This window comes from Anolis sagrei, chromosome 1 (genome assembly GCF_037176765.1).
Source record: "Anolis sagrei isolate rAnoSag1 chromosome 1, rAnoSag1.mat, whole genome shotgun sequence".
NCBI classification, from domain to species: domain Eukaryota; kingdom Metazoa; phylum Chordata; class Lepidosauria; order Squamata; family Dactyloidae; genus Anolis; species Anolis sagrei.
Genome location: NC_090021.1, coordinates 220,762,040 through 220,787,937, shown reverse-complemented (window position 1 = coordinate 220,787,937; position 25,898 = coordinate 220,762,040). Strand labels below are relative to the sequence as shown.

The following is a 25,898-nucleotide window of genomic DNA, read 5'->3' as shown; positions in this document are numbered from 1 at the left end:
ACAACTAAGGAGGCCAAATGCCTTACTATTCTGTCACAAAAGTAGTGAGCTTAGAATGCACAGTATAGTCTCGCTTATCTGACATAAACGGGCCAGCAGAATGTCAGCTAAACGAACATGTCGGATAATATGGAGTCTCCTACTGTTACCTATCCAACACAGCGCTAGACACGTAGAATCCTAACAACAGGGACTCAAATGGTTAAGGCAAGGCAATGCCTTGGGGCTAGAGCAGCCCAGCAGGAAGTGCCCAGATGCGGAAGAAGAGTGTGGAAATCACAGAGGGAAGGAGGGAGGATGCTTTCGTTTCCTGTCCTGCCTCTTTCCCCCCTTTCCTTCCACCTCCTCCTCCTTGTCTTTCCCTTTTCACTTTTTGGGAATGGAGAGAGAGTTGAGGGGCACTCCTTTAATTGAAGGGGAAATGCTGGAGGAAAAGGGGGGCGTTGGATAAGACGGAATGTCGGATCAGTGAAGGTTGGATAAGTGAGACTCTACTGTATAGGCATACAGAAGTGGTTTGCCTCATTATTTTAAAAAGCTATTTATTATCTATCTATCCATTTATTTAATTTATACTCCACCTTTCTTCTAACATGGGCCCAAGAAATGGTATGTTATTTCTTACACATTGCCTTTGTGCTGTCATATTCATGCACACTTCTCAGTCTTTTCTCTCATTTTCATGCACACAGAAACAGGCACACGCTTCATGATGCTGAATATTTGAAACTTGGATTGTCATTAATGAAAGTAACTCTGAGAATTTTGTTGTACCAAAAGTACAAAGAAAGGGGGTCTCCTTGGGACCATAACTGACCAAGTCCTGTCTTTTATCCTTGACAACTGAATTTCTAGGGCCAAAGGAACATGGAGCAGGCCTTGATGTGGAATTTTAATATCCTGATCCTAAACCATGTAGGGATTTCAAAGATATTACCAGCATTTTGAACTGTACTTCTGAACAAACTAGAAGCCAGCGAAGATGGAGTAATATCACACTTCTATCCTTTGAAAAAGGATCCCTCATCAGAACCCTCAGTGCAGCATTTTCTGCCACCTGAAGCTTCTGGATGCTTTTCAGAGGCAGCCCCATGTAGTCTGTATAGGCAATGTGCCCAAGGTGTGTGTATTACGTCAGTCAGATCTTTTTTTTCTGGGAATAAATGCACTATGCACCTATAACAAAACTGTTTAAAAAGTGTTTCTGGACACAAGTGAGAGGAAAATTAGATTCAGAACCCAAACTCTTGTGTCGTTAATGAATAGCTCCTTTGTATCCTCATACTTTACAGCATTTTTTTCCTCAAATCAAGATTAATTGAAAGCACCATCTTGTGCACTTTTAGAAGATCAACAGCATGTAGAAAAATCTTTCACTGGAAGGGAGTCAAAGTCCAAGCTTGAACGCTTTCCAGAAGAGCTGTAAAAAAGTTAAGATGACATTTACTAGCCAGAGTTGAACAAACATTTGGCAGTGTTCATCATTTGGGTTGGGTTTTTATAGCTCTTTTCTTTTTTACTTCTCTTACTCTTTGGAAAGGAACTGGATAGAAACTGAACTAAATAAATAATAGGCTAAAAGCTTTTTTTCCAGTTAAAAAGGATATCCCGAGAGTTAAAGAACAATTGAAAAAAATCCATTTTGAAGAAGTGGTAGGCCTAAATGAATTGGGATTAATCTGTGTGTGTGTGTGTGTGTGCACGCGCACACGCTTATGAAAACTCATTTACGGATTTAAAATTTTGAAAGGTGTGGAATAAATCACAGCTCAGCCACACCAAGTTTTAGAATCATAGAGATGAAAGAGGGTTCCACACTTTTGTCTTGATACTCATTCCTTGTCACAAGTCTCATATTAGTAATTAAAGCATGGCCAGTAAATGCCCAAGGCTGGACTCCAATGACAACTTTTAAGCAACAGCCATTTAAAATTTACTGTTTACTGCCTCTAATTGATTAAGGAATGCATTTCAACCCAAGCAGCACTGTTTGACTGTTATGAGAGTATCACAGAGCTTAGCTCAACCACGAAGTTGGAGGCCAGAGGCAATTGCCTGTCCACATGGAAAGTTGTTAAACAGCTCCTGAGATTCACCTGGCAGTGCTGCACTGAAACAGTAACAGCAAAAACATTGAGTTTGGGATTTTTTTTCCCTCCTGACTTTCTTTAGAATTCTGCAACCGACTTCAGTTCATTTGAAGTGCACCCAGGCAGGCACGTCTAGAATTGCCTTTCTGAAAAGGGCTCTGACAGTGTGAATGCATTACAGTAATCATGAGCATTAGAAAAGGATTTCTTGACTCCTAGATTTAAAGAAGAAGAAAAAAAAAAAAGCAAAAGCAAAAAGTGAGCACATACTTTGCAATAATCCATAGGAAGCCCAGCCTCGCCACTCTGTACCCAGCTGGGCATCTTGTTCCTCCAGTTTAAAGCGGCAGTGTTAATCAGATAAGCATCTGCCTTCCTTGTGGGCTTTTATGCGGGAGGCAGGAATGATGGTAATTGCTGGTTGCTATTGAGCTCTTGGGCACTTGTTTATACAGATTTGGTTTGAGTGATTACAGCTTATCTTCCTTGTGTAAATAATTTTGATTAGGTTTTGGGACATAACATGAGTTATCCTCCTTGGCACTAATATAAATCAAACAATGTTGTTTAGTATCTTAATCCTGTGCCTGCTAATAACATTTTAGTCTGTGACCTAGCTGTCTAGATGTTCCTTTGCTATTAAACAGGACTGACCAAGTCATTCCATAGCTGCCATAAATTTAATTGGAAATAGCCAACCCTGCCCCCTTCTTGCAGCAAATTGAAAAAATTGCTTGACTAAATCTGAAGCCAAGCCAAATTTATATTTTTCATTTCTTACACCCTAGTAACAAATTCCCTCTTTGGCAGATGAGGCATGCATGATGGTCTTCCTGTGAACACTCCCTTTCAAAGGCTACTATGTTATGACTAGTAGATATGACTTCTGGCTGCCTCAAGCATTAGCAGCTTGGCATCACAGAAATATGTATGCCTTCACAAATCCTGGTTGCTTGTCATTGTCTCTGATAACCTGAAAGACCACTTTGGGAAGCCTGAACAATTTAGTGGCATCCTCATCAACCTGATCAAAGAGCTTTTGACAGCCAAGGATGGAGGGCCTTTTGGAACCTCTATTCTCTTGGATACCAATGCTTGTCTCCCCAGCCAAGGGAGAGAGAGCCTGCCCATGCAGATCTAGCCCTACACAATTCAGGAAGTGCTCCAACCTTCGCATTTAAAACATTTTGGTCTTCTTCATAAAATGCAACTTCCTCATCGGCTGACAGCATTGTTAATACCATTAACAATGTTATGATTTTGGTTTCTAGCCTAGCAATAATAATAATGTGGTTGTGTCATGGATCCACTGCAGTGCTGTACCATTTTTCTCAGTCTTAATTCATCTTGTATGCCATCCCCTCTATGTACTAGCATCATCATCAGAGAACCAGATTTGTCTACTGCAGTGGTTCTCAACCTGTGGGATGCCAGGTGTTTTGGCCTACAACTCCCAGAAATCCCAGACAGTTTACCAGCTGTTAAGATTTCTGGGAGTTGAAGGCCAAAACATCTGGGAATACACAGATTGAGAACCATTGGTCTAGTGGTTTGAGCATTGAACTATGACACTGGAGATTAGAGTTCAAATCCCAATCAGCCATGGAAACCCATTGAGTGACCTTGAACAAGCCACACTTTCCCAGTCTCTAAGGAAGGCAAAGCTGAACTTTATCTAAACAAGTCTTACCATGAAATTCCCGTGATAGTTCCACCTTAAGTTGGGAACAAGTTGAAAACACACAACTACAATACCATAATCCCCTACAATAGGCTACTCTGACTAGGGCAAAATGGGCTTGCAACCCAAGAGCAAGTTTCCCAACCCTGATTTCAGGAGAGACATATCTATATAAAATGTGGTTGCTGTTGTTATAATATTGGAGTTCCACTCTCTTCACTTTCCTTTGGACAGCACAGTTTCATTGTCCTTGGAGAAGGAACTTCTGTCAGTCAACCATTTTGGAATAGTTGCTCATTCCCAAGATTATGAAGGTGATATCTGTGTCACTTGAAGCCCTAATCCAAGAAAGGGGTATTTAACCATCACATGCGAGATAATAGAGGTGATCTATATCTTCATAGAGATAACCTATATCTTTCTTGGTAGGCATTTACTTTAGCAGGAAAGGAGCATTCCTTAACACATTAACATCCTCTTAAATTGAGAAATGAGTTTGCATTGACAGGTAAGCAACACTTGCTCTCCTGCTCAGCTCTAAAATGAGGGTGGAGGCATTTATTTGTCAGAGCAGCTTGTTGGATGGAGCAACAACTCAAGCAAGGAAATAATTAGAGGGAGCCCAGAGAGAACCTACAGAATTGAAAGAAAATCACTTGCACATTCTTGTTAATAATTGGTAAGACTGCTGCTGTAGGTGTATGTGTATCATCTACTTTGTGTCACGACGAAGTCGGAGGTCATAATGGAATATTAAATGACAGTTAATTATGGGGCTGTGGCTCAGTGACAGCCCATAAGGCAAGAGGGGAGGATATTATGAGCAGATTGTTTAAAAGAAGCAGTGTAATGGAATCTTAAATTTTAAATGACATTAAATTTCCATTCAATAGATTCTAGGCAGCAGTCACAATAAAATTAAAATAGAAAGTGCCCATCTCCATATTTAAGTGGGATTAAAACTGTACAGATGACTTTTCTCCTGAAATGAGTCTGGTGGGTGTATTCAGGCAAATGTATATTACTAAGAGTAAAGTCTTAAAATGTTAGGTCTGAAAATAGTGTGTTAATTACTGAACATTAGAACTGGGGAAATTAATAATATACCTTTAATGTTAAATATTTAATTGGTGGAATTACTTGAATTGGTTCATTACTTGGGTCATTTGTATTTAGAACAAAACAGACCTTTAGGTCTACAGTCATCCTTCCACATTTATGAGCTTCACTTCTGCTCATTTGATTATTTGTGGATTATTTGCTGCCGCCTTTGCTACTGCCCTCTACCACTTTTAATAGTAGCTTTCAAAATGTTGCTTTCCATCTTCTGTTAAGTCAGGCTTAGTCATCAGCCAATCTTTGGTTGGTTGAAGGAAGTCAAACTGGCTGAGTTGCTAGGCTTAGTCACACATATGTTTCCTCTTGACCGGCAGGAGGGGGAAGGAGGTAGGATGGAGGAGCATGACGAAGGTAGGCACATGTGTTCCCTCATACAGTCATTAATCCAGGTGAGAAAGGGGTTGAAGAGTAGATGGTGTGTGGATCTCTAGAGTAGAACCAGATAGGGAAAGGGAAGGAGGCAAGAGCCCAGCTAGAGATGTGAGATGACAGCGCAAGGAAGGCAAGGGCAGCAGGAATAAGCTGTGGCAACTATATGTCCCGGAGACCCATGCACCCCCATCGGATCCCTTTCTCCCCCCCCCCCCCCTCTGCCTGAGCAAGTGAACTTGCACACAGCCAGGTCCAGCCATTTCACCAGCACAAGTAGTTTTTGTGTGTGTTAAATAAAGTTTGGCACATTCTTGTTCTTTTTTCACTTTTGTTGAGGTCCTCCACATAGCTAAAAGTGGAGGGCTGACTGTATAGTGCCGTAAATGGGACAGAGTAGCTTCAAAGTGAAGACATCCACCTTTTAAGTGACACTTTCCTTAAGTCCCTAACTACACAGGGAGTAAAACAATAGACCAGAGAAGGAGGAGATGCTATGGAGGGTGTTTAAAAGGGTAATTGAATTGAATTTAACTCCAGTTATACTGGAGCAGTCAGATCAGAGCTGAATCCTCCGCAGCTGAATTTTTTCACACAAGCCGGTGAGCTGTACTACAGTTTCAGGTCTTTGTACTTGATTGACAGACCAAACCCAGAGAGTTCTCACTGATGGATCTTCTTTAATTATTATTCCTTTTTGTGCTAGATTGCCTATGCTGCAGTGGACTGCGCCAAAGAGCAGAATCATGACCTGTGTAAGCAGGAAGGTGTGGATGGCTACCCGACTTTCAACTACTACAACTATGGGAAATTCATAGAAAAATATAATGGAGACAGAGGGGTGAGTACATAGCAAGGTATTAAAATAGTAAGATGTTAAAAAGAACTCATATCCTTTAAATTGGTTCCATCTTAAATGATGAGTCTTTCTTTCTCTCCCCCCCCCCCCCCCTCTGTCATTTCGCAAATGGGTTTAATGCTTCCATTCTATTCTGCAACCCACATGGCTGTGTCCTATCTCTCCATACATACACATGAATTTGTCAGGTCTACTTTAGTCTGCAGAAGATTTTGGTGCCTTTTGTTTTGAGCCTTGTTATTTCCACATTTTTCTCCATGAAGTTTGCACTAATGAAAATGAGAAAATTGAACATCTGCCAACCCCATATCTATTCCTAGCCAATGTAGAGTGAAAGCTGTTCCAGCGGGTTCTGCATATTTATTTGGAATCTCTGCCTTGGGTTGCCCTTTGCATATTTGTGGAATTAAGAGAGGGCAAGCAATAAGATCCTAAAGTAATATCTTCATTCAGCTTTTATTGCAGTTAGTTCTTGTGGGAATTCTGCAGAGATTGTGTCTCTTCAGTTTTGATCTGCAGTGAACTGTGCTACCCCACACTGTACACTTTGTCATGGATACACAGAGTGCTTGTTGTGTTTTGATTTTATAATGAGGTTTTATCAGCCTAAATATAAATAGCAGCAAATTGAGTTTAAGCCATGACATCACTTTGGCTTTGCAAATGCACTTACAAAAATAAAAAGGATTTATGAAAGTGACAGATCTCATTTGTTTGGCAGAGGAAGATAAGCAAATGTGCATATGCTCTTTCCTTTTTCTTTTCTTTTTTTAAAAAAGCACAATTTGGGAGGAAAACTTGCTGCTTGTCCTCATGTTCCCAGCTGTCCCTTTTCATTTCTTAACATCTGAATTAGCACACAGAACCCCTCTATCTTAGTTCTTCCAATGACTAATGGAGAGCTGTCGCCCTCTATTCAACTGGAACATATCAGTTCGCAGGAGAATGTTGCTGCCAAGTACTTACTGGGAAATTGGCGATTTTGTAAATCCTTTCATCAGTTTAGAAATGTTTCCATTTGTGATACCCAACTTGCTCTCCTTCCTCGCCCTCCTAGGCCAACATCTTAGCTTATATTATATAGTATTCGCCCCGCTGACAGTAACTCTAAGAATCTATCTTCCGTGTAGCATCATGCCACTCTTTTACTGCCATCGCACTCATGCATCATAAAAGCTTCAATGTATTACTTTGCAAATAAGAATACAGTCATTTACAATTCACTTTTTAAAGGAGTCTGTGCTTCTTAGATGCAGTGAAAGAAACATATTAGAGACGTCTCAGTGGGATGCAGCAACCACCTGGGCTAATCTATCTGGACATGATCCAGAGCATTATCCTGTTTTATGCATGTCCACTGGGATGTATTTACTTTATGGCTTTTCTGTGTTGGTGTGAGGATTTGTCATTCCAGTCTGCTTTTGAAAATCCTTTGTGTTTTGAATGCATTTCATCAGAGGTGCGAGGATAGAAAAGTAGTAGTAGTAGTAATAATAATAATAATAATAATAATAATAGTAATAATAATAATAACAACAACAGCAACAACAACAACAACAACTTTATTTTTATACCCTGCCTCCATCTCCCTGAAGAGACTCAGGGTGGCTTACAAAGGGACAAGCCCAGAGAGCACAGAGTTAAAAAAAATAACACAATAAAACAAAACAAAACTAAGTAGAAACATATAACATAAATAAAACATAACATCATGAAAACAGTACCATGGGAGCAATAAAAGTGCTAAGTTCAGAGGGCTCTGAGTTTGTGCAACATTCCTAGATAGAGCTAAGGGAAAGTGCAAAATTCAGTGACAGGGATGGGAGAGTAATGTCCTTGGGCTTTATAATGTCAGGGTTGTAGAGCTGAGGGCCATACTAAAGTTGTAAAGCGGAGAGCCATGCCTTTTTTTTTGGTCGTGTCAGGAGCGACTTGAAAAACTGCAAGTCGCTTCTGGTGTGAGAGAATGGGCCATCTGCAAGGACATTGCCCAGGGAATGCCTGAATGTTTTGATATTTTACCATCCTTGTGGGAGGCTTCTCTCATGTCTCTGCAATGGGGAGCTGGAGCTGATAGAGGGAGCTCATCCACACTCTCCCTGGAATTGAACCTGCAACCTGTCATCTTCAGTCCTGCCGGCACAGGGATTTAACCCACTGCGCCACCGGGGGCTCCAGAGGACCATGCTAAAGTGCCGGTATTAAAAGGCCAATTCTTTGGAGTTGCCTAATCAAAGGCACAACACAACATCCATGGACAGGATAGATGACAGTCTGATCTTCATAGAAAGAGAGTTCCAGAGTGCCTCCCCTGATGATCTTAGGACTCGTGTTGGTTCATAGAGGAAGATGCAATCGCTAATATAGGCAGGTCCCAAACCATTTAGGCCCTTGTAGGTAATCACCTGCACCTTGAATTGGGACCGAAAACTCATTGGCAGCCAGTGGAGCTGTTTAAACAGGCGGGTTGACCACTCCCTGTAACTTGCTCTAGTTAGTTCAAAAAAGTCACATGAATTCCATTTATTTTTGGATTTTTATCACCATCTGCAATAGCCTTTCCCAACCTTATGCTATGCAGAGATTTAGACTCCAGCTGCAATTTGCTTTAGCCAGCAATGTTGAGGACTACAGTCCAAAGCAGCATTTTGAGCGCACAGCTTGGGCATGACTGGTCTGTACCACAATGGCTGTAAAGAAAAACAGGTTGTGAACTAATCCAGTATTGCTGTGAAAAAATAACAGTGTATCCTGAACCCCTTTGAAGGGCTCATTTAATTGTAGGCGTATTCCTTCTCAGCAGTTGCTTAGATATTAGGTATGTTGTTAAAACACAGAAAGGAACATCACACACAGCTTCACTGGGCTGGATAATACGTTTCGGATAACACTTGTAATAGCAGGTACATTGCTAATCAAAAGCTAGTTCTTTGGGGTGTTTACTGGAATCTCAAATTTCATGAGTAGTGATGCGTAACATTCCAAATTAAAATTGACAGATGCAGCAGACAAAATAACGGTGGCTCCATTCCCACTACATCATGTGTCCAAATAGATCGGATGAGTTGTCAGGTCTAATCTAAAGCCCTCAGAAATTAATGGAAAAGCTTGCGGACTTCTGTGGTGTTTTGGCTCCAGCTCTCACTGTTTAAGGGCATGACCGCATGGATTTTGATTGCTTGCAAAGAGGCAGTGTATTGCAGATTAAGGGCAAGACTCTTTACAACAGTCATAGCAAAGTAGGCACTGCACATTATCTTCTAAATAATGGGTTGCATTAAAGGCATGGCATGTTCCCATCTGATCTTGGCAGTTAAGCAGGGCCAGCTCTAGTTAATACTCAAATGACTACCAGTGAATACTGGGTGCTGTCGGCCATATTTCAGAGGAAAAAAACTTTTAAAACATTGTTGCATTCATAATATCTCCATTAAGTTGACCGCTGACTTGAAGACACATCGTTCTGCACACAATTTGAAGCATTCCTCATGGGAATGCTTTCACAAAGCGATTTCATCATCCAATGTGTTTGTCTGAAGATCTCTCTCTCTCTCACGTGGTTCCTACAATGTCTTGTCCAACTGAGCTGTTATGAGGAGGCTGAGTCATCATCTCAATGGATATCAAGAAAGGAATAGGTCAAGTGTGGGCAGGGGCAGGCAAGCAGTCTGTAGGCACATCACTTGTGAGGAAGGCTGCTGATGCATTCAGCCATTGGAAGAGACTGGAGGAATCTGCAATAGAGATCTGAAATGGACACTAGAAGACTGCATGTATATCTATATCCTTCCACGTGCCCCTAAATATATCTTAGGGAGTATGGAAGGCATTTCCGTAATTTTTGGAGGCCTTCAAGAGTCAAAAAGATGTTTTCCCCAAAATATTTTCCCCAAAAGTCTCCATATATCTTTTAGGGAGCATTTCCACCACATTTTAAAATGGAAAGTGGTTTCTTCTCATTTCCTGATGTTAAAGAAAGGTCTGAAATGGCCTAGGAAGGCCAAAATATGTTGGAAATTGCTACTTGGAGGATGTTTGGGTTTGGTTTTGTTGTTTTTAAGAGATGGTGCAGTGGAGGGATAAGGTCCTCCAAGGTCTCCTTAGGGGTGCATGTAGCTCACAGGTTTTACAGAACTGCCCATCCTTACTCTATATGTTGATAGACCGCAGCTTCCCTTAGTCCTACTAAGCACAACTGTGGTGAAAAGTGATGGGAATTGGGAGCTGTAGCTCAATAACATCTGGAGAACCATATGTTCCCTATCCTTGACATTGAGCACCTGTGACCTCTGAACATGGCTGTTCCTTAAGAGCAGTTACCCTCTGGGTACAAAGCCATCATGTCCTACTCCTTTCACCTCACCCTATGTTGTTCTTTACAACAATGAGTTAAGCACTATGTTCCATTTCCAGTGTGCAACCAACTTTTTATTTTCTTCTTATGTTTTAGGAATCTGGATTTTCAACCTTCATGCGAACCCTCAGAGAACGGGACCATGAAAGGATAGGGAAAAGGAAAGATGAGTTGTAATTTCTGCCTCAAAACACAATTTCCACTGCACTGTGAATAATCTCAGGGGTGGTGGTACAATGCCTGAGATTTCACATCTTTCAAAACAAAACTAAAACTTTGTTTTTTATAAGCAGCCATTGCCATTTTGTACAATTTTGAAATAAAGTGAAATCATTTGATTTTTCAAGAACAATAAATAAATGACATTGTTGTTGCCATATTCTGTTCTGAAGGCAAGGAAGAAGAAAGAAGAGCATTTTCTCACCATTTTGATGCACCTATGCCCATTGATATTCCTATGCAATCTTTTTGTAATCTGTAGGTTTGGTAGTGATTTCCTCTGACAAGGTAATTTCTACATTTTAGTTTTTGAAGACTATTATATGAGAAATGGCTTTTAAAAATGGGAGGGGGGTTTAAAGGAAGATGCAAAGGATCCATCAGCAGTCAGTTCCATTGAAATGAGTAGAAACTAACTGCAGCCTCAGTGGACCACACACAGCCTCTTCAGTCGCAGTCACGAGCGTGTAAGTGCAGGCCAGGTGTGATAAAGTGCACTTTTGAGCCTGGGCAAATGCCAGCCTGCGCTAACCCTCCCACTCTGTGATGGGGATGTAACTTTGCAAGGACAAGGCAGGGTGCATGCAGTCCAATGCACAGATTTGTTACCGTCAGTGAATCATGCAACGAAGAGGAAGATATCTCTTCCCAGCCCACATGCTTCTAGTTGTGTTTGGCAGTGCCAAACTGGTAGCATGACTAGTTGCAATTAGGACGTGGGTCTTATTGTTTGCAAAATGTTACACCGTGTGTGTATTTTTTTTTTTTTAAAAAAGCAAGATTTGGGGACTGATTTTTAAGGTGCTCAGGGATAATAGGGAAATAATGAAGCAGCATTGGCCATGTCAGATCTTAATTGACTGTAGTGGTGTCTTTATCTTTATTTTATATTTTCTTTTTGCGGGGAATAATCTGCCGTACCTGAACTGTTTACATATCTTTATAGAATGTATGGGTTATTTCAAACAGATGTCTCTGCAATCAGCACATCTTAAGCACCAAAATGACTATCTCAGTGTATTGTGTTTGCATTCATGTTGTCATATGCTCCTTTAAGGATAGGAGTAATGTAATGCAGGTGTAAAAGTTCTCCTCAATTTATGATCCCACTGTATGAACAGCGTAGTTGCTAAGCGTTCCATTTGTATGTTCAGCAGAGACACTGGTATTTTTGATATGAAGAAGCATCATGCAACAATATTTGTTTATGTTCCAAAGGCTCGTCTGTGTGTGTTAAGTACAAACAAGAGTACTTTTTTTTTAGAGTTCTAGAGAAGCAGACTGTCTTTTTACAAATGTTTAGCCCTGTCAGCGATATAAGAAAATCCAGCATTACTAGAAGTAGCTTTTACAAGTCCGTAACTGTGTGCTGATTCTGTGAGATTAGGGTGATCTGGACATCATGTCTTCATGGGGTTAATGATATTTTTTGTGACTTCCACTTTGATCAAAGAGAAATAAAAATTGAAAATGATGTGTTAGTTGCTTCCTTTCTTTAAAAATGGGTTGACAAGAGTTGCCTGGAATGATGCAGGGGGTTGGCCCCTGAGACCACTTCAGAAAGTTCGGATTTCTCTCTTCTCTGCCTCCATCTTGGCAGGAATTTTGCGGAGGGAAAACAAAAGTCTTCTTAAGTTTTGTAGTCTCCCATCAGTCCTGCCTGGAACCCCTGCCCCATGATCAGTGGTTCGAATCTGGGGAGCAGGTTAAGCTCCCATCTGTCAGCTCCAGCTTTTCAAGCAGGGGCATGCATATATACATTATATTTATGGTATTTCTATCCGGTCTTTCTCAGCCCAAAGGTGACTCAAGGCAGCTTACAAATTGGCAGCAATTTGATGCCACAACAGTCATAAAATACAATTAAAAACATTTAGCACAACATTATAAAAATCCATTTAAAAAACATTAAGAACATCGAATCACCAGTGTCTTCCTGTTCATCCGGACAGGTAAGCTGGGCTGGAACCATTTAGGGCTTTATAGGCTAACGCCTGCACTTTGAATTGTGCTCGGTAGCAAACTGGCAGCCAGAGGAGTTGACACAACCGAGGACATGAGAGAAGCCTTCCACAGGATGGTCAAACATCCGGGCATTCCCTGGGCAATGTCCTTGCAGACGGCCAATTGTCACAGCAGAAGCAACTTGCAGTTTCTCAAGTCGCTCCTGACACAGAAAAAAAAAATCAGTCCTGTCTGTTCTACAGGGAATAAAGTGTGCTGGTTTTTCTGACTCCTCAGTTCCATCTGGTGGATGATACAAAGCAGCTGCGCAAATCTGTAGGCAAAACAAAGTGAATGAAAACACATCACATTCTTTCTGCTGAGGTTTCCTTCTTGCCCCTGTAAAATAAGAGGTAAACTGGACACACATGCATTGGAGGTGGCAAAGCCATTTAGGGAATGAACTGGGTTCTTGACACAAACTTCCAAGTGTAAACAGAGCTATTGGAGGGATTCTGTGGGATAGATTCAGCTTGAACATGATGTTCAGTATTGAGATATCTGATAAATGCATATCATTTTATGAAATCCCAGCTCTATTAAACATAATTATCCTGTTTTGAAGGATGTGAAGAATGCTTCCTAATTTTCTCACTCTCAATAAGAAATAATGTATTAATTCATCAAGGCTCCCTGTTAAGAAAATAGTCGTCACTGAGAAATGTTTCACATTTCCAGCCTTTTTTTTTTTGTTTTAAAAAAATCATATAAAACTTGCATTTTGTGCAGATACAGTGTATTATCCACTTATTTTTGCATGGTATTTGATCAAAATGTACTTAATTGCTTTCTTTAAAGAGCATAACAAAGGTTTCATAATCTCACCCAATTTGGGGGGGGGAGGGGGGAGCTGCAATGAGTGATTCTTTTTTTCTTTTTTTTTGGAAATGATTTTTATTAAAAATTAATATAATTACATACATGGAAAGTGGGGTGATTCTTTAATGCAAGAACAAAAAAGAGAATATTTACATCCATTTTGGCTTCCCACCATCATTTCTGAAGATCCTTTTTATGGGAAAGCTGGATTTAGTATTTGTAATGACCTCACATGAGTACATATTCCATGAACGGGAAATAGAAATGCTGGTATAGCACTAATCTTCCATAATATCTGAGCAGCTGGGCATATTCCAGTCACAGTTACATAACTAAGTGCCACTTACTTCAGTGGAAGCATTAAAACCTACATTTGAAATACTCCCTTATAAATCCATGGGGCAAATGTTTTCATTTTAGCTGGACATTATGCTTTGTGCTTTATCATACTTTTAAGGCATACATTTTAGTGCCAAGAACATATGGTATGCCAGGCTGGTGTGACCTTTCACTCCCATTTGGTTCCTCCTAGTTGGAGCAATTAAGCTTACCAGGAATTCAAAATTTAGGATTTCATCTCAGCCAGGGTGCTTGTCTGGTTGCATCCCTTACAGAGGAGAATTGCAAGTCAGGGGTTCTTCTTGGTTTACGACTTTTTCCTAAACAAGAGGGCAAAATGTGTGCGTAATTCAGCAAGTTTTGAATGCCTTGCTGGTCTAGCCATTTTTCCAAGGAAGAGCTAAGAGGGAGCAAATTAGCTGCTTGTACAGACACATAGCTCATTCTCAGTAAGCCAAGCTACTCCTAATGCCAGGACTCCTTCGTTCCCAGTGTGACGGGGCTCCCATTCTGTGTGAACATGGCCACTAAATCAGGGTAGAGTTCCCCACTTGGCTGCATTACTGGGACACTAGTTCTCACAAAGGTGCACGTCTATGCTGCTTTGAAGAGAGTACAGGGGGAGACCTGACAAGATGTTCCCCTGCCCCACTTTTCATTCCCAAATCACTTCCTGCTTTTCTTTGGCCCCCAATTAATGCTTCTATGCATTTGGCACTCGTTAATCACTGGAGCTCCCAGTATGTATTCAATGAATAATTATAGGCTGATTTGCCTTGTATGGTAGTAAGCTTGTTAACCATAACATTAATCTAAGCAATGGTAGCATGCCAAGTAGGCTCTTTCATTAGACTCTACATGAACTTTTCCTATTACACAGACAATTAGCTGTCTAGGAAATTCATTGTTTTCCTTCTCACGAGCAATGGCTGGTCCGACTCCTTACCATTCAGTACTATCTTCATTTCTCTTGTCTGTTATTCATAGGCTGCTATGGTTTTTTTTAGGCATTCAATGTTATAATCTGGAAATTTGTGTTAATATATTGCTCTATAAGTAGTACAATCAGTGCAATCGTGGACTCGCCCCCAAAATAAGAGACTTCACCTGCTTACAAAAACTTTCATTCAGCAGAAGTAACTCTCCTCTGTCACCTGCTTTATTACTAATGCCGTACTGCCTCTCATCTTAGATTGCTGGTTTAATGACAGTATAAATGCAATGATAGTGTGCAAGACATGGATTACGAGCCTTTTCCAACCAATCTGATGACTTCTGTGGCATTCAAATAAGATATAAAACTGGGTTGCTGTAGGTTTTTCAGGCTGTATAGCCATGTTCTAGAAGCATGTTCTAGAAGAATGCTTCTAGAACAAGGGGTCCTCAAACTAAGGCCCGGGGGCTGGATATGGCCCTCCCAAGGTCATTTACCTGGCCCTTGCTCAGGGTCAACCTAAGTCTGAAGCAACTTGAAAGCACACAACAATCCTATCACATCAGCCAAAAGCAGGCCCACACTTCCTATTGAAATACTAATAAGTTTATATTTGTTAAAATTGTTATTCATTTTAATTATTGTATTGTTTTAAAGTGTTTTTCACACTACAAATAAGATATGTGCAGTGTGCATAGGAATTCATTCATGGTTTGTTTGTTTTTTTCAAATTATAATCTGGCTTTCCAACAGTTTGAGGGACTGTGACCTGGCCCTCTGTTTAAAAAGTTTGTGGACCCCTGTTCTAGAACATGGCCATACAGCCCGAAAAACCTACAACAATCCAGTGATTCTGGCCATGAAAGCCTTTGACAGATATAAAATGAACTACATTAATCTGCAAACAGATTCTTCTTTAATCAATATTATGTCTACTTGTATAGACCATGGGTAGTCCATGGACATAATACATTTTGACTTCAGGACATCTGACATCCATTGTGTGTGTGTTTACAAAATGCTAAAAAAAATTAACAGAACACAATACCATCAGGTGGATTTATATGTAACTGTACATAATGGTGGTTTATTATGAATGGCTCTGCATCAAACTAGAAGAAAATCTTAAGTGGACTACCACAAGGTACTGGCTTAAGACCTATAGTTTTCTATAGTTGGTGATGGTCATGATGATAATAGTGTTTTTTATGACTGAGATGAGAGCAGAGAAGGGAATGCTATCAAATTTGCAGATGCCACCAAGTGAGAGAACTATTTAATACAAGACAGAGTGATATTGAAACACTGGGCTGAAATAAGCAGATGGAATTCAACAGACCTCACAACCTCTGAGGATGACTGGTGAAACGTCAGGAGATAATGCTTCTAGAACATGGCCACACAGCCCGAAAACCTACAACAACCCAGTGAGTCTGGCCATGAAAGCCTTCGACAATACCTTCAACAGATAATTGCAAATTCCCCATTCAGGCACAAAGGATCAGAGGCTACAAGGACAGCAGGTGGAAAACCTCAGGTGAAAAGATTTGTTTCTTGGTCCAGAGGCTAGAACTGGCTGGTGAAGAAACTACTGAGGAGCAAAAAACCCAATCATAACAGCTACCTTCACACTACAGTAGAACAAATTATTGTGAGGATATTGTAAGGTTTGTTTTGCAGAATGTAAACAGAGGTTAGATAAGGTTAGGGATGCTATAGTTCTGTATTGCAGGCCCTGCATTTAGCATGATTCTTAATTGCATAGTCTCCAATGCTCTTCTCTGTTCAACTGATCTGAGCCACTTGTCAAATTCAAGGCCTCCAAGGCACATCTGGCCCTCCGTGTCATTTTACATGGCCTTACAGATGCTAGACCTCAACTCCTGTATTCCTCATCATTGGACAAACCTAAATATAGCTGATGAGGGCTATGATACAGAAACATATGTAAGGCTGCAGTTTGTTCTGTTTGGCTAAGAGAGTGGGGTTTGAGTCTGATGTCTGATTTTAAAATGTGTTTTAACCTTTCCCCAACTTCAGAGCCACAAATGCTGTTGGCTTGCAGTTCCCATTATCCCCAATCCACCTAGTGGATAATCAAAAGTGATACTAGTTATTGTTGAATAATACCTGGAGACCCAAATTTGGTAAAAATTAAAGTGCACCGACTACTATGTAATACACACACACACACACACACACACACACACACACATATATATATGAGTTGTCCCTCTATATCCATGAATCCTCCATCCATGGGTACAATGGGCCTTTGAGAGCAACTGAAAGAGTGACGTGGCCCTTGATGAAAATGAATTTAATGTCCTTGATCTAAGGGAATTTTTATAAATGTAACTAAAAACAAGCTGTAAAAGCATTTAAAATATAGGCAATAAAACATGAGCACAGGGACAAAATGCATGTTTACGTATGTCAAGTTCAATGTGGGTTATAATGCACTTAGCAGGTGAGACATTCAAGGCAAAATATATGCACACCTTTTCCAGAGTAAATCCTGGAAGTGCTATTGAAAACCTGATAAATCAGACTAACATCAGACTATGGCAGCTCCTAGAAAGTGAACAAATAAAACAACTCCACAAAACTGCCTATAGGTTTCTGAAATGTCATGATTCTAAGTCAACTTAAAAGGTACAAAATATGATCTAAGTGAATTCGCTTCATTTTGATGTTTTAAAGCTACCAATATGCTTTTACTGTATCCTGAAACCATTTTGGCAGAGTTTTAATCTAATGCTGGAGAGAAATTAATTACAAAGCAGTTTTTGCTATGCAAAAAGTTCATTCCCTACCATTTTCAAAATGTTAGATGGGCTTTCTATGCTGTTCTCTCTTGTTAGGTTGTGGAAAGCAGCACCGAAAAAGCCTAGTCACTTCCACAAAATTATTATTAATAGTACTAAACTTTAAAATACATGTTGGAATCAATAAAGTTTAAAAGCAGCCAATAAAGCTATCTGAAAACATTAACAATGATTCCGGATTGTAAATTTTATGGGTAAGAGAGTTCCACATCTCTGCGACAGCAACCACAAACATGCACTAATGGCAAATGTTTGGGCCTAAATCCAATTGCTATTCCCAGCAAGAGCTATTGAATCCACTGCTGAATGGTTAAGTCAAAACCTATATAAATCTCATTGATTATATGGGTCTATTCTCATTAGGGCTAGCAACTGAATACATGCCTCTGGCAATTATGCTGGGATGTATAAAATAGTAAGTAGTATATAGATGTTCTTAAATAAAAGAAATCATGCAATAGGACTGTTAGCTGCCCAACTTATATCCATCCAGTAAGACTTTTGGTTTTCTTGCCAGATACCCAAACAAAAGGTTGTTTCCTACTGTTTTGTAAGAACTCTTCTTCACATGTGCATATATGTTATTTGGGGTGCTGATTCAGAAAATGGCATTGGATAGACCACATCAGCTCCAGTTTCTGATACAGAATATATGCCAGCCAGTAGTCGCCATCTGCTCACCCACAGAAAGCCATATTTAATAAGCCGCGGCACTCTAAGAGGGTTTTGCGAGACCAGTTGCTCTCGTTGCAATACTGTAGTAACTGTGAGGCCTCGAACTGTATTTTAGTTCTTACGGACCACTGGTGGTCAACAGACCACAGGTTGGGAACCCCTGATGTAGATGTACCCTAGATCAGGAAGAGAGGAGAGGAAAAAGGCAGAGTCTTGTACTTCACAGTACATTCAAGCAAAGGTCATTTACTGCAGCCTCTCCTAGCTTTTCTGCTTTTCATTAATAATTTCTGCCATTTTGTCTTGAATTTTGTCTGTGAAATGTTGGAGGGTATGAAGTTATCTAGTGTGAAAGGAGACACATAATGATATCCCTATAAAGGTTTCCATAAATTTACGGATGTAAATTTTCAAGCCAACTGTTCCACTTCAGTCCCCACCACCAGCCCATCTGTGAACTTCGTGTCAGATTTTGGCCCAGGCTCTCCTAATTAAACAGCTAAGGAGTTCAAGTTGATACTTACTGGTCTGTAGCGTCTAAAGCTTTTGCAAGTCTTTGGGGTTTGAATTGTTCGTCTCATTCAAAATCCTTTCACTCAAAAGACCACTTGGCTGAAAATGAAATAGGTCATAGAACTATAAATAGGAGATAAATTATATTTGCACATTAACTGAGACTGGGAAAGGAAAGGAGCACTTCCAAGGCCAAGACTGATCAAATGGCAATATCTCAATGGGAAACTGGATTCCTTAATTTCCGTGCCATTGGGGAGTAACCCATTGAAAAGAATTACTTATCTAAAGCACAATGAGTGATTGTCCTAAACTTGCACCAAGGCTGTAATTCGGAGCCGTCCCAGAAGATGAAGTAACTGCTGGCAAATTTCAAGCTTTTTAAAAAATAAAAGCCTGCCGTTCTCAGGAACAGATACACATCCAGATGCAGCCAGTGATGCTGAAAGTTGTGGATGGTCTGTTTATGCTAGACAACATGGGACTCCGTGGAGGTGGGTTAAGTTACAGTCTTGGGGATAATGGTACTTTTGCTCAAAGATGTTGTTCTTGTTTTTCCTGATATTATTAGTTGTAGTAAAAGGTGTAGGCGTAATTATACCTTCTTTTCCCAGTATGTAACTCAATACAGTTTAAAACAGTTAAAATAAGCAGCACAGAATTCACAGCACACAAAAGTTAAAAAGTAAAAAAAGCTGACAAGACATACCAGCCAAAGCAGCCACAAGAATGCAGCACATTATACAAGACCTGTTTCCCGTAAAAGATCAATTTTCAAAAGCTTGTCAGAATAAAAAGTGAAATGCAAAGCAACAGCAGGAAAGATACCATGCCTTGTTATAAATACAAACCAAACATGGTTGTTGTAGTCATCATCATCACCACCACCACCATAGGTGATCCTTTGTGGCCAAATATTATTGTCTTTCAGAGATAGAGTGTTGGTCATGGGTCCATGGATGACTGTGGAGATCTATTCTGCATCCATATGATCTTTCACACTGAGGATAAGGGTTTGCTTGATGCACATTCCTCTTGGCATGCTTCTTCTTTCTGCCCTGTATTCATGCCTCTTCAAATAATAATAATAATAATAATAATAATAATAATAATAATAATAAGGGTACCCTACTAGGATCTGCATGCATTATTATCTAATACATCACACAGTCCTAGACACTTGGGAAGTGTCTGACGTGTGATCCAATATAACAGCCAGTAGAGTGATCTTGTTTGCTGTGTACTAATCTTGTGTTTCAAACAACAACAACAACTTTATTCTTGTATCACGCCACTATCTCCCTGAAGGGACTCGACTGGGGACCAAGCCCAGTCAAACAGAGTTAAGATATAGCATAATAAAATACATATGCAAAGGTCATAAAAACATACACCATGAACAATCAACATGGAACCATTGGTAACAGCTGGCCTCCAGTTACAACGCCCCAGAACATCCCAGTTCTTGGTGTTTTTTTCCATATTTTTATGTTGCTGGTAATGGTGGTTTTCTAGCCTCATGTGATAAAACCCAAGGCCTTTAGTTAATGGCCTTCCTATATCAAATATATAATTCTGAGTGAGCTTGTTTCAAGTGATTGCAACATAACCTCCGTTATTTCTTAATTTGGGCTTTAGGTATTGGCTGGGGTTTTGTTCCCGGACCTCCTTAAGATACTGAAATCCATGGATGCTTAAGTTACATTACATACAGTGAGGTGGTAAAATGGTGTTCCTTATATAAAAGAGCAAAACCAAGCTTTGCCTTTTGGGTTGTTTATTTTTTAAATCATGCTATGGATGGCTCAATCTATGGATAAATAAGCTTTGGATACCGAGGATCAACTTACGACTTTGGTTAGAACTCAATCGCTTTTCCAAATAAAAATAATAACTGAGTTACTTGGTCATCAATAAATTGTCAACCTATATGTACACATGCAGACACAATCTATTGGCATTCATCTTAATATTTTTAGTAGCACTGGATCAATAGAAGGATTTTCAGAGGATGGCATTATGTATACAAATTATTAAAGCAATGTAAGAAATTTGTCAATATGAATTTTAAAGTTCAGTAGCACAGAGCAATAATTCAGTATTCCATTTTAATAATGAAAATGAAAGGTAATTTAATACATAGAATTATTGCATTATACACTTATGAGGAACCAGAAGCATCTATACCAGCTTCCCTGTGTCCCTGTGTAGAAATCCTGCAGGGACTTCAATATAGTGAGTATCTCAACCAAGCAAGCCTCTTCACTGTCTGTATAGAAATAAAATAAAAGGCTCTAAAGGCCTTTTAATTGTATAGAATTAAACATTTCTCGTGCACTGTGACGTAACTTGATGACAGTTTGCTTTAGTCTACTAGAAGCAAAACAAGCCAAATGGGAAAGGTGTGTTTTGTCAGATTTGCCACCTAGATTGTATATAAAGCCAATTTATTTTCTTTACAATGTTTATCCTCACCTGTTAAAAGAATGAGAAAATACCTAGAGAGTTGAATATTTAGTCTTGTTGCATCTCATTTGATTTGCAGACTACAAATAAGAGAACTATATTAAAATTTAATGCTGTCTTTCTTGGAGTTTTAGTCTGCCATATTTGGTGTTATATGTCTAGCACTTTTAGTCTGTTAGATTTTATGCAATTCTGGTGGCATGAAAGCTGATCGTTAGCTTAATATTCCATATATTTGTAAATAATGGGTTAAACCCAGAGTTATCTCCATTTATCCATGGTAGAAGGGAATTGGGATCTAATGGAGGAAGATACTAGGGTGGCAATTTACCACAATTTTCAGCAAAAGACCTCTGAAAAATGCCTCACTTTCCCTTCTATCCATGGGAAGGTCCAATTTATGAATTTTCACAACTCAGGAAATTGAACACACAGTAATGGGAAATTGGCTAGCCTCCTGTTTAGTGACATACTTTACAATGATACATGCTTTGTTTGGTCATTGGAAAAGGACAAACTCAACATTTCCCTCAATCACCCCATTTGCACAAAATCCACCTGTCTCGGGGGAGGGGGGATCCCAAACATTTTCTCAAATAGTGCATATAAACCAAACATTAAGTTTCTTATACATCATATTTTAGTCTCACAAGTCTATCCTTGCTACTAGACAGAATTTGGGATGCTCATCAGCCTAAAGATAATGTGCTACCTACAACACATTTTCAATAAGTCCTATATTTAGAAGCTCCAGTGTATCACTAGATAATGAAAAAGTATAGAATGCCTCATGCTTTTGTATATTTATGATGTTCTTTATAAATGTGGGCAGAATGAATAAAAGGAAAGAGCAGACTGACAATCCATGGAAAAGGCAGGTAAGAACTTCTTCTTTTCTTCGTCATAACCGTAAGAAATGTCTCAACAACCTGCACTGAATTTAATGTTGACAGTCTTCTAATGCTGCTTGGCTACGAGACAACCAATAGCTATTCACAAAACAGTAACTGTGCATGTCTTGGTAAGCAACCCATTCATACTGTCCTTCCAATTAGTAAGACTGTTAGCTCCAGGTTAGCTCTAAAATCAGAAAAACTGACTTCCAATGCCCTTGGGGCTATTCTGTCTTGCCTGTGTCCAAAAAACTTGGGCATTGGTATTTCCTGAGAGACCACATAACAAAATTGAAAAGCGCACATATCGCAGTCTATAACATCTTGTTTAACCACACAATTCTGTTCTAAAAGAGGTTAAGAACAGAAATATTGTTTGGTGTTAATTGTAATGTAGCTTCTGGTAGTCCCTAAGAAATCTCACAAAGGAGAGATAATACATACAGAGATACAAACAATGCTGCTGTTTGGTCTCAAATCCTCTTTTTACTGATGGCAACCTAGTGAGAAACTTCCATGGTTCCTGGTAATCAATTGTTTGGGTTTGGCAAACTCGGTATCATGGTTCCTTTTTCTGAATCAATCAAAGTGATCTTCATCTTTTTCCTCCTATCACAACTTTACCAATCATTATCGTCATTATATGTCCACATTTTAATAGCTTCAGTTTAGTCATTTTGGCTACTAGGAGAATTCATGCCTGGTGTATCAATTAATCAATATCCCAATTTCCTGACAAGATAGAACCCATTCATTTGCCTATAATATAATATATATAGTATAATTTGCCCAGTATCACCCACTGAGCAATACTCTTGAGCAAATATTTTAATACGAGACTCTGGAAACAAAATCCAGCACTCTAACCATTAATAGTTATATCACAAAACTGCACAAAAAGTAAGCCATCTAGTTGTTTCATCGTATGCTCACAGAATTCCTGTGTAACAAAACCATTACTGAGACTTTAAGCTGAAATATATGAAAGCCACATATAAAAGAACCTGCAAAAGAAGCTATAGCTCATAAATGATACCTTTATGATGTGATGCTAAGGATGAAACCAGAGAGAAGCAAGAGAAATGTGTGTGTATCCAGAAGTGGGGAGTCTTTTCACGAAACAGTTGACAGGAAAATCTTTCCCACAACCATAACTCCTATATTTCCAGCCCCAAAAGGGAGAGTTTCCATTTCACAGCTGAGATTGTGTAGGGTTGAAAAACCTTTAAAAGGGGGGGGGATTGCAAGGGAGAATCAGTAAACAAAAGGATTATGTACCATGTGTGCCTTTAAGCCACCTGTCAATTTATATAATTTCATAGGGTTTCTTAGGCAAGGAATACTCAGAGCTTGTTTGTCATTTTTTTCTTCTGAAATCTTCTGAAACACAGCCAACGCCACCTGGTATTCCTTGGCAGTTCATCCTCTAAGTACTAATCATTGCTGACCCTGCTTAGTTTCCAAGATCAGGTGAGATTTATTGCCTTGAGTAAACAAGGGATTTGGACCTTTGAGTTTCCTTTATAAGGTCTGCTTCCAGGAGTGAATAGAGATGTTTTTGACTGCTGTTTTTGTGTCTTGTAAAGGTGTCCAAAATAATAGAATTGAAGTATCAGTTCCACCATCAGAGGCTGCTCAGGGATGTCACAGCTGGAAATAAATTGCCTTCAATTGCTAGGGATTATAAACTTCTGTTTGCAAAGAAATTCAACTATCTTTACTTTTTTCTCACTCCCCTTTAATTTAACTGTGTACATATTTGTTATGTGGAATGTGGTGCCATTATACATTAACTGCTAAATGATCTGTAAGAACTAATCAGATCATCATGCAGAGTTGCACATGTTAATGAAGCTGAGGTTTACACTTGAATGGATATTACAGTAAAGCCTAATTTATCCAGATATTATGTTCGTTTCTTACAGATGTATCTCCAGTCTGCATCATGGGTACAGATGATGCCCTAGGAAGATGGACTGTCAAACATGGTACCCTTTCTTTGTTGTGTCTCTCCAACACTCTGAAATTGGGCATCTTCCTAATTCTCATTCCCCATTGGTAATCGGGGTTTGTCTATACATAACATTCAGCCGTCTCTCTTTCCTCTGTCCTTTTGGCAATGTCCACTTAATACTGGAAGCTCCTTGTGACCACAGACCTGCCTAAGATATCTGAGTTACTCTAAGGTGACATGAAGCCTGAAAATGTGATATAACCATCTTCTCTGAAAAGAAGAACCTCACATAAGGAAGCTGTTTTATCTCCCTAGTGTCTTAATAAGCACATATTTATTGTGCCTTTGCCTGCATTGTCACACTTGATTAGCTGAAAGTACTTATTTTATATCAGCAGGCAAGGGATATAGAATATTTCCTGGCAGGGAGAAGCACTGCTTATATATAACAGGCACAGCCCCCCCCCCCTTTTTTTGAACCATAGGCCAAATGTGATACTGAACTTAGTGCAGCAACTGTAGACCCATGGCCCTTAACTAGGTACAGTCGGTCTTCCAAATTTATAAGTTTGACTATTGTGAATTTGATTATTCATAGATTTGATTAAAATATTCTCTCTAGATCCTCCAATGTGACAGTATTGTCACCTTCCACAGAAAAACTCTTGTTTTACATGAGGGAACACCTTTCTAGGAATGTCTAGAGGCCCATGCAGACAGCCCCTTTAATGTGGGAGTTTCTGTAATTGAAAGGGGGCTGTCCAGATGATGTCCCGGGCAAATCCAAATTAATTTGCCACAAACCAGGAAAAGCCTGGTTTGTGGCGAATTAATTTGTTAGTGGGTTTATTCTGCACCTTCTTGGGAGGTGTGGGATAAACATACTACTTCCAGTGTCTGGACTGGAGTCTGGACAGTAGTCCCATGGTTTTCTGGGCTAAATTAGCACTGAAAACTGTGGGAACACCAACCCCCTCTCGAAAAGCCCTTTAAAAACAAATGAACTTACCCGGCTTCCATTAGAGGGCTGCCAGAGCTCTCCTGGCATGTAGAAATTATGTGAGCCTGCCCCCCCCCCCCCTTGTGCGGGCTCATCATTTCTATGTGCCAGGAGAGCTCTGGCAGCCCTTTAATGGAGGCCGGGTACGGTTTTTTTTGTTTTTTAGAGTGCTTTGGGGGGCTTTAGTGTGTTGGAGTGTCCGGGTGTTCTCCTGGAAAGTTCTGGGAGAACACCTGGACACCCACCCCAGAAAGCCTGCGCTTTCTGGGGTGTGTGTGGATGGATTCCTGGGAACATTCGTGTTTTTAAAACGTGAATATTCCCGGTATATATGCCTGTCTGGAAGTGCCCTAGGTCCCCAGGGCAATTTTGTGCTCTGGTCCTAAGCATTTTGGATAAGGGATACATAACCTGTACTTTCCGATTTCTCTGCAAAGCATTCTTCTGTCCAAAGAAAAAAGATTTACAAGAGCCTTTCTGATAGAAGAGTATGCGGAAGGGATAGAGGAATACAAAATAAGCAGTGTACTTTCAGCACATGCATAAAGCTTTGAAGTAAGCTTTGTTGGTATGGATAAAGGACATTATACAGAAGCGTTCTCTATATACACCTTTACCATTATTCCCATTTTTTCTGGGTTGGGTTTATTCGCAAGCATTTTTCTGGTGCTAGAAAAAAATAGAGAGAATTATATTTCTGAATTGGTAATTATAGGTACCCTTTGGAAGACAAGGTTTTAAATCACTGAACAACTCAGCTTTCCCTTGCAAATGGCACAAGT

General features: G+C 39.7%; 1 protein-coding gene and 1 long non-coding RNA gene across 2 annotated transcripts in view; one reads left to right on the top strand and one right to left on the bottom strand.

Moving 5' to 3' along the window:
• The window catches only part of PDIA5 (protein disulfide isomerase family A member 5), a 212,431-nt gene extending 200,266 nt beyond the window's left edge, over positions 1-12,165 (top strand). Inside the window, exons 16-17 of the mRNA XM_060774774.2 lie at positions 5,966-6,100; positions 10,569-12,165. Of these exons, the coding sequence (XP_060630757.2) occupies positions 5,966-6,100; positions 10,569-10,649 (216 nt within the window). The 3' untranslated portion in view covers positions 10,650-12,165. The remainder of the gene's footprint in view (positions 1-5,965; positions 6,101-10,568) is intronic.
• LOC132774574 (uncharacterized) lies at positions 8,643-23,371 on the bottom strand. The gene is made up of 3 exons (XR_009631403.2): positions 23,199-23,371; positions 18,815-18,902; positions 8,643-12,969 (listed from the first exon to the last, which is right to left on the bottom strand). It is a non-coding gene; the product is annotated as an uncharacterized lncRNA (long non-coding RNA).
• Positions 23,372-25,898: the final 2,527 nt, after the last annotated feature.